Source organism: Podarcis cretensis (genome assembly GCF_951804945.1).
Source record: "Podarcis cretensis genome assembly, chromosome: 3".
NCBI classification, from domain to species: Eukaryota; Metazoa; Chordata; class Lepidosauria; order Squamata; family Lacertidae; genus Podarcis; species Podarcis cretensis.
This window is the reverse complement of record NC_137172.1, coordinates 75,879,115-75,897,744: the sequence shown is the minus strand read 5'-3', so window position 1 is coordinate 75,897,744 and position 18,630 is coordinate 75,879,115. Positions and strand designations below refer to the sequence as shown.

At 39.7% G+C, this 18,630-nt stretch overlaps 1 protein-coding gene across 2 annotated transcripts in view; it reads right to left on the bottom strand.

The window, feature by feature from the left end:
- Positions 1-4,412: 4,412 nt before the first annotated feature.
- HACE1 (HECT domain and ankyrin repeat containing E3 ubiquitin protein ligase 1) overlaps positions 4,413-18,630 on the bottom strand; it is a 38,870-nt gene continuing 24,652 nt past the window's right edge. For both annotated transcript variants that reach the window (XM_079971604.1, XM_079971605.1), the window contains exons 20-24: positions 15,018-15,149; positions 14,351-14,449; positions 14,045-14,115; positions 6,111-6,224; positions 4,413-5,569 (exon numbers count right to left, since the gene is read on the bottom strand). In XM_079971604.1, coding sequence (XP_079827730.1) covers positions 5,467-5,569; positions 6,111-6,224; positions 14,045-14,115; positions 14,351-14,449; positions 15,018-15,149 — 519 coding nt within the window. In that variant the 3' untranslated portion in view covers positions 4,413-5,466. The remainder of the gene's footprint in view (positions 5,570-6,110; positions 6,225-14,044; positions 14,116-14,350; positions 14,450-15,017; positions 15,150-18,630) is intronic.

Genomic DNA, 18,630 nt, shown 5'->3' with positions numbered 1-18,630 from the left:
TGCCAATGCAATTATAATGCTAGCCTTATGCCATTCTTAATCCGCATCATTTTCTAAGTACTATATGCTATCTTAAATTGCTTTCTGTTGCTGTTTTGCTTCAAAGGTCAGAATATCTTTATCTTCAGTAAGAAGATAGTCTTCTTATAGATATGTTTTGAATGAAGCATTGTACAGCAATTAGGCAACAGATTTATTTCAATTACCATCTTGAGTCTGTGATCTCTATTCCTGTTTATCCTCCAGGGTGGAGAACCTGCAACTCATCCCAGACCATGTGTCATTTTGAAGGAGGCTGCTGGGCATTCAGCAACAACGGGAGTGCCATGGGTTCCCACGCCTACTTTGCTCCCTGAGTTTCTAATGTGTAAATTCAAACCTCAATTAGATCACCCAAGTAACAGCCCCCTCCCCACACTGTTCTACTACAAAGGCTCACTGTAAATATTTATACATATGGTAGAATGAAGATACATCTTGAGTGAAGCTAGATATGGTGGACAACACAGGCTGCTGCGGAAATGGGAAACTATATTAAGTTCTTTTTCCTATTCAGAGGAATGCGTGATAATGGAAAAGTGGGATGTGATGTCATCCTGCTTGACACATACACAGAGCCCACTTCAAGCAGAAAATTATGTTCATCGTGGAATAGGGAAACGCACATAACAACATACACTTCCATTGATACAAACTATAGAAATGGTAGGAAAGGATGTGGCGAGAATAGTGTTGCTCTGTATGATAGAGAGGACATAGAGTCAATAGGGGCTGCCTATTCTGCATTGATGGATGGTCCTGAGAGTAATTGCTGAGATTGTCTTGTTGGCTATGGACACTTTCATGCTGCAGTTTCATACAGCCCTTGCTTTCTTTAAGCCCCAGGCTTCCTGAAGCTTAGACTACAACTCCCATCATCCCTGACCACTGGCCATGCTGGCTGAGGATGGTGAGGGTTGTGGTCTGTGAGGACTCAGGGCTGGGAAAGAGTGTTTTAACCTGCACCCCAGTCTTAAGAAGCTTAGTACTTCTGGACCAACCATTCATACCGGTGTCATTCTGCCTTGAATTCCTAAGTGTTTTGTTTTACACAAAAAGTGGCGTACATGGTTCTCCCCTTCCTCATTTAATGCCTGGCAGGTAGGGTTAGGCTGTGGGGAAGTGACTGGCCCAAGGTCACCCAAGGAGCTTCATAGCTGAGTGGGGATTTGAACCCTGGTTTCCCAAGTACTCCCTGGCACTGCATCTATTAATGAGACACATCTTTAAACATGAGTTGGTCAGAGGTGTAAGAAACCTTACACTGGGTCTGAACTATGTCTCAGGGACTAGAAATGCATCGGCAGAAAGCAGGAGTAAGGAGTGGTAGACAAAAACATTTGAAGGACCATACTCCACATTTCTCCCAAGGCCTTTTTTAGGGGAGCAAGGCTGGCTCAAAACAAAAACAGGGCTACTTTTAGTTTGAAGTAGCTGATCGAATGCAAACATCTTTTATCCAAGGCTTATTTAAGACATTTCTGTCCACATCAAACAATTGGGTTGATAAGAGATTAGATATCAAAATCAATAAAGCTGCCGCAGAATATGAAACAGATTATTGAAATACATTCTTACAAATAAACAGCGCTGAAATATTTGCACAACTCTGTACACCCACAAATTTACACTGAGTGGTTATCAGGTATTACTGTTCAATCGGTTTTCTTTCCACCTCCCGATAAATTTGGAAGGGTGCATTATATGCCCAAACAGTTCTAGAGTTCTTTTCTCTCTCTCTGAAGTGTTTAAAATTCAACCAGACAGTAGCAATTTTCTTTTAATCTAAGCAAACTGATGTGTCAAAGACAATCAGTATACTGAGGCTATCCCCAGAGAATCCTAATAATCCTGATGAATAGCCGTGCTCTCTAGAAAACTCAACCATTGAACTCTCGCCACTGGATGTCACAAGTACTTAAAGCTGAGGTGGGCAAAGCAGCCCAGGTCTCGTTCCCACAGAGCCCACCAGGTAGCCATTAAAATATTATAGAAATGCCACAGCAGGCCAGGCCAGCTAGATTTCAAACAAGAATTTGGGGGGTTCCAGCTGGAGCGATATATTTTGCAGGCTGGGGGTGTAAAGACGTAGATTTTTGCATTTGACACCACAGATGGGAGCTGCCGTATGCAGAACAGCTTTTTCCTACACTGCGCAAGAAGCTGTCGGCCACATTGGAGTAGCACACCCAAGCCAGCATCATTTATCCTGGAGCTCTTCCCCATGTCAGCATCACTTAACCTGAAGACAGAGTGTGTTCGTATGGGGAGGAAACCCAGTGTGAGATCTTTTTCATGCTGGCCAGGCTATCAGATTTAACCTTCACAGCAAAGGAAGGAACCATGCTGCAGGGGTCACTTCTGTGCTCAGAAGATAATGTGCAATGGAGACCTTACTGGAATCTGAATGTATTGCCTAAAAATGGGTGTGATCTGTGTGTGGGAATTGCCTCCTTTGGGAATATGCACTGCATGATATCCAAGTCACACTGACTTGAGCCAGAATCTGGAATGACTCCCAGTTTCAGAACTCTTTCCAGAGGGCTTTACTGGGTATTTCTCTCTCACACTTGCTCTTTTTTTTTTTTTACTAGAGTTTTCCTAACTAACGTGTCAACCAGTAGTAACAATGCAACTGATATGCTGTAAAAGAAACACCCGCCAAAGTTTATTGTCGCTCTATCCAAGCATTGATTCTCGATATGGCATGTAGAACATGACTCATTCTTTAGCGCTTTTGCAAATTAGATGCAAAGCTTTCAGATCTAAAAGAGTCTTGATAACATTTCAATGGTAGTTCATGAATAAATACAATCTATGGTCTGACAAGACTCTTTTTTTAGGTGAGACACATAGGAAAGAATATGATATATGGGAGGGATAGCAACCTATCAAACATTCTAAACTATAAGCTTATATAGTTAAGTTATAGTTTCTCAACAAGCTTGTCCTCAGTTGTTAATAGGATGCAGGTGTTCTAAAATACCCTTTTCAATACAATTAAATCCTATATTAATCATGTGTCAATATACTAGATACAGTCCACTTTATGCATGGCTATTACATAACCAAAAGTCACTTTGAAAATGCATATTGGTTTGAAATTCTAAAGTCATTAGAAATCTTGTTTGCCTAATTGTATCTCTATTCCCCAGTGAGTACTCAGATAAGCTTTTTGTGATACATATAAAATACCAATGACATCTTATGACTTTTAAGAAAAACCACTCACCTGAAATAATGTAGAGAAGTTCATTCACTGTGTAGGCAAAGAGCTGGAAATAGGGTCTCTTAGTGGATGTCATCCATCCCTCAGGCTTCCCACAGAACAAGATTCTGCATTCTTCTTGAAAAGGAACAAGTTAAAGGCTTCCCTAACTGCAGCAGTTTCACCACACCAGTTTGTAACTGCACAGCACTAGTGAGCCCATTAGAAACCAGTGGTCAACATGCAATAAAAAGTCCAGAAGTCTAGGTACCCAAGTCCAGCAACTGGCGTGCAAACCTTTCTTCCATAGCAGCTCATTTCAGTGGAACCTCAGTAGGCTGCAGAACACGCAGGTTAGGGAAAGCTGGTTTAGAGAAAGATGCAGCAATTCTCTATGAAAAAGATACAAATTGTTGCTAGCATCCGTCTGTCTCAAGAGTCAATGGAGTGGACTTTGGGAGGGGGGGTGAAGTCAAACTGCTGTGTAAGCAGCTCTGAAGTGACCTTCTGCGAGCCTAGGCAGTGTGTATGGAGGCCTCACAGATGTAGTCCAATGGAATGCAGAGCACGACATTTGGCGCCAGCTTGGTGGCAGGAGGAAGAAGGCATACAAGATGCCATCCAACCATCTTAAAGTCCTCTTACAGTAGTATCTCCGGTTGCAGATGGGATCCGTTCCGGAGGCCCGCTCGGATCCTGAGGTTTCCGCAACCTGAGGACCGCTTCTGCGCATGCGCAGACTGCTTCTGCACATGCGTGCAGGGCGAAACCTGGTAAAATACTTCTGGGTTTGCCACGCGCGCATCCCGAAGTTTACGTAAACGGAGGTACGACTGTACTAGGGAACCATCCTACTCATTCTTCCAAGTGCAGTCTTGGTCACCTGCCCCAAAGTCCTGACTTAACAGCACCATTTATACCCCAAGTCATTTATTGGAAAGTAAATTCCACTGACACAAAGGGAATGTGCTTCCTGGTAAATATGTTTTAGATATCAGGAAAAAGGTGTCAAATACTTGTTAGGTCCTAGGCCTTTATTTATTTTGTGCTCTGCCATAGAAACTACTCAAAACCTGTCTGTTTAGTTAAATAAGCAAATATGAAACTTTGAAGAGCATCTAAATGAACACGGACAGACTCACAAACATGACCAAACAGTAGTAAGTTACAATAAAATATTTAACTTTAATGCATACTTTTCACACAGCTCAGGCCTGAGAAATGTATCGTCCAAATAAAAGGATTCATTCCTTTAAAATATATACAAACTCTGGAGGGGCATGAAGTCACTGACATTTCAGTGGTGCTTGAATAGTGTTGTACATCTGAAGTGTAGAATATAAATTATCTTTTTTTTTCCCCAGAAGTTAAACTTCTTTGCTGACAACAGAACAGACTTTTAAAAATGTTTAAATCGGTATTAAAATACTATAAAGCTAAAAAACTTTTTTGTGACAGTTTCATTAAGGTAAGCAGAACAAAAAATACATCAGATTTGGTATTTTGCATCATAGTTTTTTGAACTTTCTGTACAATGCTCCCTAGAGAAAAATAAATAAATGGCATTTTTTTTCCATGCAAGATAATGCATGGTCAAAGGCAGCGGCTGAGATTTTGCACCAGTTCCCCCCGTGCTTAGTATTTTTATTTCAATGAAATAGATTGGGCTTAATGCATTGGCTCTCAAACTGCCCTTTAACTGTGACCCATAGACAAGGCCACAGGAAGTGCATATACAATACAAATCTATGGCGCAAACTAGTGACTGAGTGGCAGCATTGAAAGTTCCTGGTGGCCACGTCTGAGAAATCCTGACCCACCAAGTGTATACCAGATTGCAGCCCTCATGAGTAATTGGCCTTTGAGTAGGAGGGAAAGCACCAAGTTGAAAGATCTGATAAAGAGAAGGCAGAATCATAATGGGGGAAACCTCATACTTGAGAGATGAAAGGAAAAAGTATGGCATGCTTAATACAGAACTACCATTCAAAAACTGAAGCGAGAATGTACTCAGTATACCATGAAACAGCAATCTCAAGATCAGGATGAGATACTGGAAGAGGAAAAACTGGATGAATTGCAATGGAAGTCAATCCCGCTCACGGACTGCGAAATCAAGTTGTTTTCCAACCAACATCATCTTCTTATTGACAGGTTGTTAAATTAACTTCTGCCACTCTGAATTCCACATCGGTAATCAGAGGGGTTGTCTGACTTCATTATGCCATTGTATAACCGTAGCTTCCGCAGTGTAATGCCACAAGAAGCCTGTCCTTAAGGATCTCTTTTTGGGGATACTCGGGCAACTTCAGCATGTTGATACTAAAACGAAAGAGGAAAGCATCCCATTAAGAATATGTAATCTGGAGGGAAACATTTGTCTTGCACAAGATAATCAACGCTAAACACCGCACTCTCAAATCTGCATTCAGATCCCAAAGCCTTGAAAATGAAGTTTACAGGGAGAAAACGCGCTGCTGCATTGCAGTCCCCCTTAGTATTCAGATGTTCTCCAGGTGGGGGGAAAGACATTTCTCTTAGCTTAAAAGAAAAAGAAAAGCAATATAGCAATTTAACATGAAGTATCCTTTAGTGAGATTGTACTGCTGCCCATTAAAACTATACAACAAGTTTGATTTCTTTTTTCAACACTGTGGAAGAAATAATTGAAACACCTATAGCTTATGACTAGAACAACCAGATCTGCTTTGGCTAATGATACTGACCAGAGGCATTTCTCTGATGAGCTTATACGAAGATATAATTCTGATCTTGAAGAATTCTTGCCCCTCTCAACCAAAGGAAAACAAATGAAAAACAAAGGGATGTTCTCAATGCATTTAAATGAGGCTATTTAACCTACCATGTGCTTGATGTTGGTAGAAGATTTGGGGTATATGGCACAGCAGCAATTGTGAAATTTTGCAATCCACTACCACCCATTATGTGGGCAAAGCCACCATGGGGCACCCTGGAACTAGAAACACAAATAAGGCATTAAAATTGATGTTAATATTTTATTTACTGCAGTTACGAGTATGCATGTTAGATATATTATCAGTATGTATTAAAATTCTGCCAATTGCAGCCTGTTTCTGCAATACAAGTTACAGTGTGTGGGTCGGCCTTCCCAAACTGCTGCTCCCCCCAAAATGGCTGGAGACAGAGAGTTGTAGCATCTGCAGGGCACCAAACTGGGGAAGGCTAGCCTGGATCAAGGCCGCTAAGAGGAGAACTAGACAGAAAGGTGCGCAGAAGGGTGCTCAAAGTTAGGATGGAGGCAAGGTCATTTGCAGAAGCCCTGCCCCATATGTCCTACATTCACTGGGCTCCTATTCCCTCAACTCAGATCCTAACTTTCCCCTTTTTTAAAAAAGGAGATGTGCAAAGCACTTGAACATGAGTAGAGTCCTCTGTGAAATTAGGATCCCCAATAAATTAGAGCAAATGCCTGAGTACATCTTTAGTTGAGGCAAAAATAGCAACCTGATGTCAAACTAATGCGTAGCTATATTTCTCAGTAGCCTTCAGGAATGTGAGAGTGGGGAACATAATGTCCCAGGAGAGGGAACCTTACAGAGATTGATATTTTTTGCTGGCAACCCTGTGTTCCTTATCATATGCAGGTCAACCTATTATCATTCCCTCATTATACTAAAACCAGTCAACAGATTCCTAAAAATTTCCTATGCAAAGGCCTCGGTTTTGTACAGAGCTAAAATTCACATTTTAGCTTCCAGCAGAACTACGAAAGTTAGCTAAGCATCCTGTTATATCACTGCAAGCAAACAAATAAGACCTTCAAATACCCCCGAAGTGAAGTACTAACTAGTATCCAATGCAAAGGTTTCACATGAAATAGAAACTGGAATGCAAGATTTCCAGGTTTCAAAACTAAATTTTAACATGAGCTTGCTTTTAAAAACGCAGCAAAGCAATAGACTTTGCAAGAGAGTTCACAAGGCAGGACTGAAAATGGATTTCATTTTCACCTCATAGATGCATTTAGGAACATACAGAATTAAAACTGGGTATTTGTTTTCCTCACAAGAAATATTTAGAAATATTTCACCCTTAATCACCAACAAAGTCTTCTTTTAAGAAAAATGTTGCATTAGGCATCCTGCAGTTTTCTCCTCCTATGACTTATTTTAGTTAAGTTCAGCAACGGTTTCATATCTGAACTCTTGAAGAGTTGGAATTTCAGCAGCTGGTATTGCTTTTGTATATTTAGTTTTACAGATGCATCTCATAGATGCTTTTAATTACGGTATTTTTACATCATTCACTCTAGGAGCCCAGGGCTCCTAGAGATGTTACCTTAATTGACACATCACAGAGGGTTTTGTATTTATTTAAAAACATGTCTGTGCCACTTTTTCAAATGTTGGCTCACAGATAAAACATAGGATTATTTTTCATCACTGTCCCATATGCACAGAATGACAGGATGAGAACCCACAGCACAACCAACATTTATTTGTTATGTTTGTGGTCCTTCCATCCTCCCAAGGGGAGCCCAGGACAACACACATACAATCCAACACAGCAGCAAAATGAAATGTTTGAAAACACTCACATAAAACCTGAAATAAAACAATACAGCAAGGTTTAGTTTAGTTCCAAACTGAACATGATTTAGCCCCAGAACTTCCTGTTTTGTCTGTTTGATTACCCTTTTAGTTATACTGCCAGAAAGCAACAATTCAGTTGTGGATACACTACAAGTATCTTTTTTTAGTAAAAAATGAAGCCAAGCATCATCTATGCTTTCCTACAATCTCCTCATTTTCCTTCGGCACTCCCTTTTATACCTGTTGTCATAAAAAGCTTTTATTTCCTATCTGCCTGGTTTCTTGCTTCCAATCATGAGGTTTTTAAAAAAGATGATCCACATGAATTTGCTTTTTCAATTCCTTCCTGGCTTACGTTGCATCTGAGAAAAAGTTGGTTGCCATATGTGCCGTGTTTAATCCCCTTTTGGAAGATGTTCACTTTGAAAAAGGTTTTACAGCTTCATCATCATTCTGGCATACCTTTATGGATATGGATGTGTGTATGCATTCCTAATTGGGATAAAAGTCTCTCTTATCTGAACCTTTATTTCAGGCACTTTAAATAACCTCCACAGCCTTCCCAATAAACAGCTCCAATTCACCACATAATATATTCATTCTAAAACAGTAACATATTCAAGCATTCCTTCTCTTGAGAAGTGCCAGCAAAAATATATTCCGCAAGTTTATCTGTTCTGAATGATGCTGAAATATGATAAGGAGCTGAAGGGGTGTGTGTGTGTGTGTGTGAGAGAGAGAGAGAGAGAGAGAGAGAGAGATTTGCTCCTTTTCTTAAACACCTCCTTACACTTTCTAAGACAGGCCCAGGGAACCTGTGGTCCTCACTAAATTTCAAGCAAATAGGGGGAACCTCAAGTGAAATAAAGGGATGGAGCAATAAAAGAAAAAGGTAGAAGACATCCCACTGCCAATTTCAGCCCTTGACAGAATACCCTCAAGAGAATATGGGCCCTGACATGGAAGGGGAAAAGTTTTCCAATTCCTGTTCTACAGCATAACCCAATAAAATCTTTCCACTATGACAAAGATTCTTCAACCCCAGTTCTGCAAGCCTTGCTTATTTCAAACTTTTAATGCTATTTTTGTCTAGAAGCAGTTACCTTCCAAAAGCTATTCTTCCTTTTTTTTTCTCTGCTGGCTATACAGATGCTGAAAGAGTCCCAACACTTGGGTGGGGGGGGTTATTAGGCAATGGTCTATTATAATAATCCTTAAGCATTTCACTTTTAATGCAAACAAGGATTTGGGTGCCCTTTTCTTAATTTTTTTACCACATATTTGCATGGTGGTGGTGCAGCAGCAGCATGCCACACCGGATTGCATTGTGACCTAGTAGTAGAAGTTCAATGGTCTATCAGGTTCTTATTTCATACATTAGAAGCCATATACAAACAGCAGGGCATTGTTAGAGGATGGTCTATGGAAACTAAGCCATGGGTCTTTTGTTCCATGCCCCACATCTCCAATCCTAACCCTTCCCCACTGTAAAACTATTTCTTTAAAAAAACCAACCAGGACGCAGGTGGCGCTGTGGGTTAAAGCCTCAGCGCCTAGGACTTGCCGATCGAAAGGTCGGCGGTTCGAATCCCTGCGGCGGGGTGCGCTCCCGCTGCTCGGTCCCAGCGCCTGCCAACCTAGCAGTTCGAAAGCACCTCCGGGTGCAAGTAGATAAATAGGGACCGCTTACCAGCGGGAAGGTAAACGGCGTTTCCGTGTGCGGCTCTGGCTCGCCAGAGCAGCGATGTCACGCTGGCCACGTGACCCGGAAGTGTCTCCGGACAGCGCTGGCCCCTGGCCTCTTAAGTGAGATGGGCGCACAACCCCAGAGTCTGTCAAGACTGGCCCGTACGGGCAGGGGTACCTTTACCTTTTACCTTACAAACCACAGTGCTGGTAAGACAACCATCTGCAATTCTAATTCATCCAGAGACACTTGTTTTAGTTTTAAATTGTACATAAGCTGTCATTCTTTTCAACACATCACTGGTTGGTTTGAGGGGCCAATCCACACACAGTTTACTGAGCCCAGACAATCCCGATGACTCAGCATAGCTCAGAGTAAACCCAAGAGAAGGTTTTTCCCCCTCTGAAAGACAGTCTAAATTTTCAACTATATATATAGATTTGATTTTTCTGTTGTTTAATAGATGGGTTGCAACAGGCAGAGGGCCTGAGAGAATGAAACCAGAAGCCAAATCACCTGGCCAGGTACAACAGTTTCTTTCACCTGTCACTGATCAAGTTTTTGGTGTGTTTTTTTGTAAAATTCCACTTCATAAGTAAATGCACCACCTGTTAACACGTAGCTATGCATAAGGAAACTTGAGTTTGTAGCACCATATTGAAGAAAAAAACCACAATACCATTGCAACTAGGCAATTAGTTGGTAATAATAAAATCCCAAAGAGCATTAAATAACCAAAGGCTACTGGATATCTTCTGCTGACATTTATAGGGAGGAAGCAAACTTATGCCAGAATGCATACGAAACAGAGCAGCTTTCTAAACACTAAAGTCAAATGCATCCCCCTGATACGATTATATCCACAGTAGAATTAAACTCTTATTACGCATTATGTAACAAAAATTAAAAGAAAGAAGCACAAGATATGCTTAGGACACTTCTGCAAAATAATTCCTATCATTGTTATTATCATAGATCAATAAAATTAATTTGATGGTTTCTGGCTGCAAAAGGAAATTTGATTGCTCTGTCAAGTGGCACTAAACGTTTAGATTAGATTAGATAAATTTATTGTCATTGTCCGTATATACACAGTATACACAACAACGAAAATCAAACACCCAAGACCGGATTCACATACACATTTGCACGTATCTCCAACACTCTCATCCTATTCAGACATAATCTATTAAAACATACATAATCCAGAATATAACACAACCTATTAGAAGCATAGCATAACCTAAAACCTATCTCATTCCTTACTACTCACTGCTTGCTATTTCTTACAACTGGCCCTGAGATCATTGTTTAGTGCAATCAGAGCTCTTGGATAGAAACTATTCAGAAGGCGTGTGGTTCGTGTTTTCATTGTCCTATATCTTCTGCCCGAAGGCAACAGTTCAAAGAGGTTGTGAGCAGGATGGGTGGGATCTCTCAGGATATTGTGTGCCTTCTTCAAGCTGTGAGACGTGAAGATCTCATCCAGGGTTGGTAGTTGGAGCCCAATAACATTCTGGGCAATTTTAATTATTCTCTGTAAGGCTTTTTTATCCATTCCAGAGCTGCTCCCATACCACGATAATATACTATAGGTTAAGACACTCTCAATGGTGCTATGATAATAGGACAGAAGTAGGTGCTGAGATAGATTCAATCCTCTGAGCATTCTCAGGAAATACAACCTCCCCTGCACCTTCCTCACAACCATATTAATATTTGCAGTCCATGAGAGGTCCTCAGAGATGTAAGTGCCCAGGTATTTAAAACTACCAACCCTTTTACTCAGGTTTTAGGATAAACTTACGATCCAGATGCTGAACAGAGAGAGCCAAGCAGCTAATAGCAGATCTGGACACAATTCATAGTTAAACACGCACATACACAGCTTTTAGAAGGCAATTTAAATGGGTTACAGGAAGACAGGCTTGACAAACATCAAGAAAGACTTGTCACACACGACACACAGGATTTACAAATGTGATTTTGCTTATACTGAAAATAAGCCAAACCTCTTCACAGACAAATTCAGCATAGTGGAAGCTTAGAATATTTTTAGGATAGGGGGTGTAACTTCATTCCTCATCAATAATGAAGTCATAACTCACTGTTCATAAGTAGATTTATAAATATGCTTTATAAACAGTCAGTTTATTAATGACCTCACAGAAAGCTTGTGCAACATTAATCAGATCTACATTTCAGGTTTGAAACATGAAATATGACAATCCCCGTTTTGATCTCTTGGTCCTGTTGTCTTAAATGAAAACAGATGCCTAACACATTTCAGATACCAAATGCATAACAAAAGAACATGTTTTAAAAATAGCTTTTTATAAGCAATTATAGTAGACCAAGGACCCAAGAAGACAGTATGTGAAATACATGATTTCACCAATAGACTCTACATGGGGTGGGTGTAAGTATATAAGAACCAGGGCTATCGCAAGAAAGGGAGGTTAACCCTTTTCCCTCACTCAACAAAACTGCAAACAACAACCACCTACAAAATTCCAGCCCCCTGCTGCTATATTCCACAGAAAGGAAGTTGCATTAAGTGATCTTAAATGGGCCCTCTCATAGTTGCTCCTTAATAAAGCAGGAGAGGAGGAGACCAGAAATGAGAAATGTAATAATGCATTTCAATATCACCTAGCAACCCTAATAGTTATTTCACATTCAGCGGCTCCAAGGTCCATTTCTCACTCTGCTAAAACCTGGTTGGCCTCTTTAGTCAGTTGTAGTCTTTTCCATCAAATGTGAATAAGCTTCTGTAATAACAACAACAACAACAACAACAACAATGTAAAGCTTGATTTCATGCTAGCAATTTGACCACTGAACCAAAGGAAGAGGAGTTATATGGATTAATAAAAATGGAGCTTTATGGGTTGGAGAGAAACCAAGAAGAGGAAAGACTGAAAGAACAGTTTTCCCCATTAACAGCAGTGAAACAACTTCAGCCACAAAGTCTAGAAAAAATTTCACAAGTTTCTTAAGGCCTTTCTTACTGCTACAAGAGCAGGTAACACAGGCTGCAACGCTAATATTACTTACCTGGGCATAAGCCTCATTAAAGTAAATAGGAGTTATGTCTGAGCAGACATGGTGAGGATTTCAGTGCTATGTGAAAAGCATGTTATCTGGGCACAAGATGTTGGACATAATATTATGATGGCTGACTGGGAACAGTTATGGACCACAGGTATGAAGTTCACGGCATGTAATGCCTTAAGAGAGAATATAATGAAAATGATATACAGGTGGTACATGACACCAGTCAAGCTTGCAAAAATCTATCATATGCCCGATAATAAATGTTGGAAATGTAAAGAGACCGAAGGTACATTCTTTCACCTTTGGTGGACATGCCCAAGGATTAAGACCTTCTGGGAGATGATCTATAATGAAATGAAAAAGGTATTAAAATATACCTTTCTGAAGAAACCAGAGGCCTTTCTCCTGGGCATGGTCGGCCAATTGGTGCCAAAGAAGGATAGAACTTTCTTTATGTATGCTACAACAGCAGCAAGAATACTTATTGCAAAGTATTGGAAGACACAAGATTTACCCACCCGGGAAGAATGGCAGATGAAGGTGATGGACTATATGGAACTGGCGGAAATGACTGGCAGAATCCGAGACCAGGGAGAAGAGTCGGTGGAGGAAGATTGGAGGAAATTTAAAGACTATTTACAGAAACACTGTAAAATTAATATCTGTTAGAAGGATGTTGGAACAATATTATATGATTTTAGCAGGAAGGATATAAAGGATTTGGGAATAACTGACTGTTAATTGGTGAAAGGAGGAAAAGTAAAGCTACATTATATTAAGACAATTTACAGGACAAAAATTTTAAAAGAGGGAAAGGATTTGCTGAAATAGATAATAGACCTAGAATACAAAAAAGGGAGGTGTGAGGAGGTCAAGGAAATAAGCTAATGAAAGAATGGTAATGAGGAGATCTGATGCATTTTCTTTTTTGCGTTTTTGTTTTTGTTTAATGGGTTTTATTTCTCTGTTTCCCCCCCCCCCTCTTTTTTATATTGTGGTGTGTTGTTTTGTTTTTGTTTAATGTGGTATGTTTATTTTTTCTTTCTGTAATTGTTGAAACTTTAATAAATATTATATATTTTTTAAAAAAGCATGTTATCAACCAACTATTTGGTTGTTCCTCAGGGAAGAGGCCCCAAAGCACATTTATTCAGTTGCCAGAATACTAAAACTAAAACCTGGTTTTGTTGAAACAGGATTGGTAATAACTCTAAAAAAGAGAGAAGTATATGATGCAGAATTAATCCATGGGGATTACAAAAGTTGATGGCAGAAAATTTTCAACCACTTGACCAAGGATTAATCAGCCAAGATGTTGGCATATAAGTAAGATGGTGGACATTTCAGACCTGACAATCAATATGCCATTGAGTAGATATGACTAAATGAATTATATGACACAACTCTGTGTATTATAAAGTACCTTCAATGAATGATTATCTGAAATGTTACCAGTAAATGTTATAAAAGGGTACTCACCTCCCAGTGACGAACTGCAACAACAATACTCGCTCCTCCTGACTCAGTTCTTCTACAACTTCCCAAAACCACTAGATGAAGAAAACATATTAAAAAAATCTAAGCTGGTTTCTTTTTCAACTGTACACTAGCCAAAAGATGGAAATGCTTATACATTTGATGTTTTAAGTTATGGAAATTAATAACTGCTTGATTCAAATAACTCAGTTAGGCATCATTCTCACAATACTATTTTAACCCAGAAGTTAGTCTCTGAAATGCACAATTGTTATCTAATTGCCCCTATCCAGTTCATGGAGATCTTACCTGAATAACAGCGTCATCTCTTTCATAACCACTTGTATATTCTGTATTTTTGATCCAGTCACTGACATCAATTTCCGGCATGCCTGAAAGCAGCAGTTCCTTCAAAAAAAAGAAGATAACCAAACCAAAATGGTGAATTTGCCAGGCAATTTTAATCTGAAAAGAGCTGGTGTTAATCTGATACAATTTTAAGCTGTTTTCTTAAAAAATAGCTCCAATACTATTTCAAATATTGTTACTATGATCCAAAATAGGGGGCACTGCAAACAAATAAATGTTTCCGTTAATGGATACAGAAGTTCAGAGTCACGTGAACTAAACCAGATCTTGAGGGTTTAAAGAAAAACCGAGTTGCATAAAACACTGTACCCATCTCCAACAAAATTAAGTGAAATGCTGAGCCATGTTTTTCTTCAATGGTCAGTCAGCTGATGCCAGCCCCCTGCACTATCAGGTGAGGGGGTTGGGGACTTTGCAGTGCACGAGCAGAGGAAAATAGATTAAAACTGCTCTCTTCCCCATTCTGCTAACAGAAGCCTTGCTGAGCGACACGGCTGGATGCAATCCTGAAACCAGATAGCTTCAATACCATCCAATTACAGACATTATGGCTGCTCTATCACACTGAATTCTATTTGACACGGCTTAGATGGACCATTTTACTTACCAGTTCATATTCATCAAATAACTGTATCAGAGAAGGTGGAATGAACATATGGAAGCCTTGGAGAAATGCATTTATTTGAGGCTGAATGGCTCTTGTCATTCGAAGTTCAGTAACAAGTTGAACGTATTCTGCCTGAAAAGGTATATAGTTATGTGACACATACAAATCAAATCCAATTTGACCAGAATTTCAGTGCTTTATTCTCTCATCTGAAACCAGTTCTGGTCAATCTGTAATCTAGAAAGGCATAAAAGTTAGAGGGGGAAATTAAGAATGTGCTTGGTACAAGGTTTCCAAGGAGGGCCGTTAAATACTGGGGGACAAAGTCTTGTGAAGCCCATTTATTTGACATGTATTTACAGACTTCTTTGGAATTATAACTTTTTTGGAATTAAAACATTAACTTATTTAACAACATGGTTAGCAACTATTTAGACAGTAATATTTATTATGCTGTTTTAGATGACTGCTAAAACCTTTTTTATTTGAAGATTTTCAAGATGCAATTTAGTTTTTTTGCTTTTATATTTTGCTGATTTCATCTGTGTACATAATTGATAACTTTATATAGTTTTATATATATATATATTGCTTAGAATTTTATTTAGAAACAATTAGAATGAACTACAGTGGTACCTTGGTTTACAAACTTAATCCGTTCCAGAAGTCCATTCTAAAACCAAAACGTTCTTAAACCAAGGCGTGCTTTCCCATAGCAGCGGGGGACTCAATTTACACTCAACAGGAAGTGGAACATATTCTGCTTCCAAGGCAAAGTTCACAAACCCCAAAACACCTACTTCCAGGTTTGCAGCATTCTTAATCCAAGTTGTTCATAAACTAAGCTGTTCTTAAACCAAGGTACCACTGTACATAGCAGTTATGATACAATTATCAGAATACTGAAGGGGAAAACATTGGTGAGTGTATTGCATACCTATGATTGTTAGTATACTTATGGTTCTATTATACTTCTCTCTCTGCACATGTGTAGAGCTTCACTTGCACAGACGCCAGTAAATAGTTTTTCGCACTGTTTTCTACCAAGTTCTGTTTGTACACTTCCCAATTCTCTCTTCCCCTCTGCTCAAACCTCTCACCAGTGCTTGATGGGTCTTAGAGCAGAAAGTTTCTCAGTGGCCAGTCGGAAATCCAGCACTCAAGCCTAGCTTGATGTGGGCAGATTGGCCCCCAGTGCCTAACAAACCGGTGGTTCCTCCCTTTCTTCTATAAGGGTCTTTGTTGTTAATAAATCTGGAAAGCACTTGATTTGAAGCAAGCAGAACTATATCAATTTGAGGAGGTTTACTGTGCCCTCATGAACATTTACGCTTGTCACAAACAAAGCACAGTAACTCTGGCGGCACTGTAATAATAACAGCAATGTATGAGAAACTTACAAAGCAGCGTAAGCCTTAAAAGGCAGCTGCATTAAAAGAGCTTACTGCCCAAGCTCCAACAGAGGAGATGGAAGGAATAGGCAACCAAAGCATAACGGAGAGAGCTGTGTAAGCTGGCCTTTTCAGAAATAATTCCATTGTACAGATAGTACAGAATTATTATTATTATTATTATTATTAATTTTATTATCTATACCCTGCTCATCTGGCTGGGTTTCCCAAGCCACTGAGCAGCTTACAGCACATATGAAACGTAATAAAACGTCAAACATTAAAAACTTCCTAATACAGGGCTGCCTTCAGATGTCTTCTAAAAGTTGTGTAGTTCTTTATCTCCTTGACATCTGATGGAAGGGTGTTCTACAGGGCAGGCACCACTGCCGAGAAGGCTCTCTGCCTGGATCCCTGTAACCAGTGCTTTTTTTTTCTGGGGGGACGCAGGGATACGCATGCCCCTAAACATTTTGTGAATCTCTGTATTTTTGTCCATTTACTTTATTTACTTTTCCCGATTTGAACTACAGTATAAAATGGTGATTTTCTTGAGTCAAAATGAGAGTAACTCTACACATTTTTTTAAGAAAAAAAAGCAATGCCTGTAACTACACTTCTCATAGTGAGGGAACTGCGAGAAGACCCTCAGAGGTGGACCTCAGTGTCCAGGCTGAGCGATGGGCACGGAGACATTCTTCAGGTATTCTGGACCAAGGCCATTTAGGGCTTTAAGAGTCAGCAGCAACACTTTGAATTGTGCTCGGAAACGTACTGGGAACCAGTGAACATCCTTAAGGAACAGTGTTATATGGTCCTGGAGGCCAGTCACCAGTCTCAGGGTTCTGTGCCCACCCTCTGAATGTGAATTTAGGCAAGTTGCACTCACATAATTGGTTCACCCTTTCCCCCATCAACTCATGAAAGGATTTATCCGCACAAACACCTGCATGGGACCCCAAATATTACTCTCTCCTTTTTTTGAGCAGCATATTTTCTACCCTATTCTTCAAATGACCCAAATTATCTTCCAACCCCCCCTACCCCCAAACAAACCAATTAATCACATACAGCAGGAAAGGCATACAAAATTCTAGTAAGATGTAACATTTATCCATAGACCCAGATAAATGCATCGGCAGCTCAAAGGTGCATGTACTGTACATGCAAGCTCACATATACCTCTTTGCATTTTTATAAGACTCAACCACTATCTGTTTTGTCATAAAAGTATACCATGTTCTGAACATTTGTGGAGATCCCCAGAGGCCCAGTTCCATAATCAACAGGATGTTCACATTTTAAGAACATCTGTACTTCAAACCTGTTAAAAATGCGAACACTTTTGAAAAAATATTTGAACAGCTTAACAGGTGCTGAGGCAAGCTATTTGAAGGTATGCAGGACCTAATTTGAAAAGATATGAAAATCCCTGAAGTCGTACAATTCTGGCTTATACTTTTAAAATATTTTACTCCTTTCTACCATGCCCAAAATAAGTTCCAAAGGAAAAGAATCACGAGGCAGGATAAAGACAGAGCCAAAAGGGCTGAACTAAAAGCTATGGGGGTCCATGCCAAACTTAATGCTGCGTTTTTGCTGCATCTGACCTATATATGAGGCAGGTTCTTCAGAGGAAAGCAAATACTGAAACAGAGAAAAGTATTCCTCATCTATTCTGCTACTGCTGCATAATGCACGTAACACCTTTCTTCCTCGTGTTGCAGTGTTACAAGTCATTGCAATTTAAGCTTTCTCAAGTATTATGAATGTAACTACCGATGTCTTTATCAGGCAGTGACATAGCAACAACCCCCAGTAGCTTGGTTCAACAGCTAATTACAAAAGAGCATGAGACAAAAATTGTATAGAGGTTCCTACTGCTAAAATGCAAATGCCGTGCTTAGGATTTTACTGCGTTCAGACTGAACATTATACAAATCTGGTTTGCCTACAACCACCATAGTCAACGACCACAGATCCAAACAGCACTAAAGTTATTACTGGAGACCACCACCCCTGCGGAACAGCAAGATGTGAATCTTCAAATCTGCAGTGAGATTAATAATAATAATAATAATAATAATAATAATAATAATAATAATTTATTATTTATAGCCCGCCCATCCGGCTGGGTTTCCCCAGCCACTCTGGGCGGCTCCCAACAGATTAAAAACAGAATAAAACATCAAACATTAAAAACTTCCCTAAACAGGAAGGGA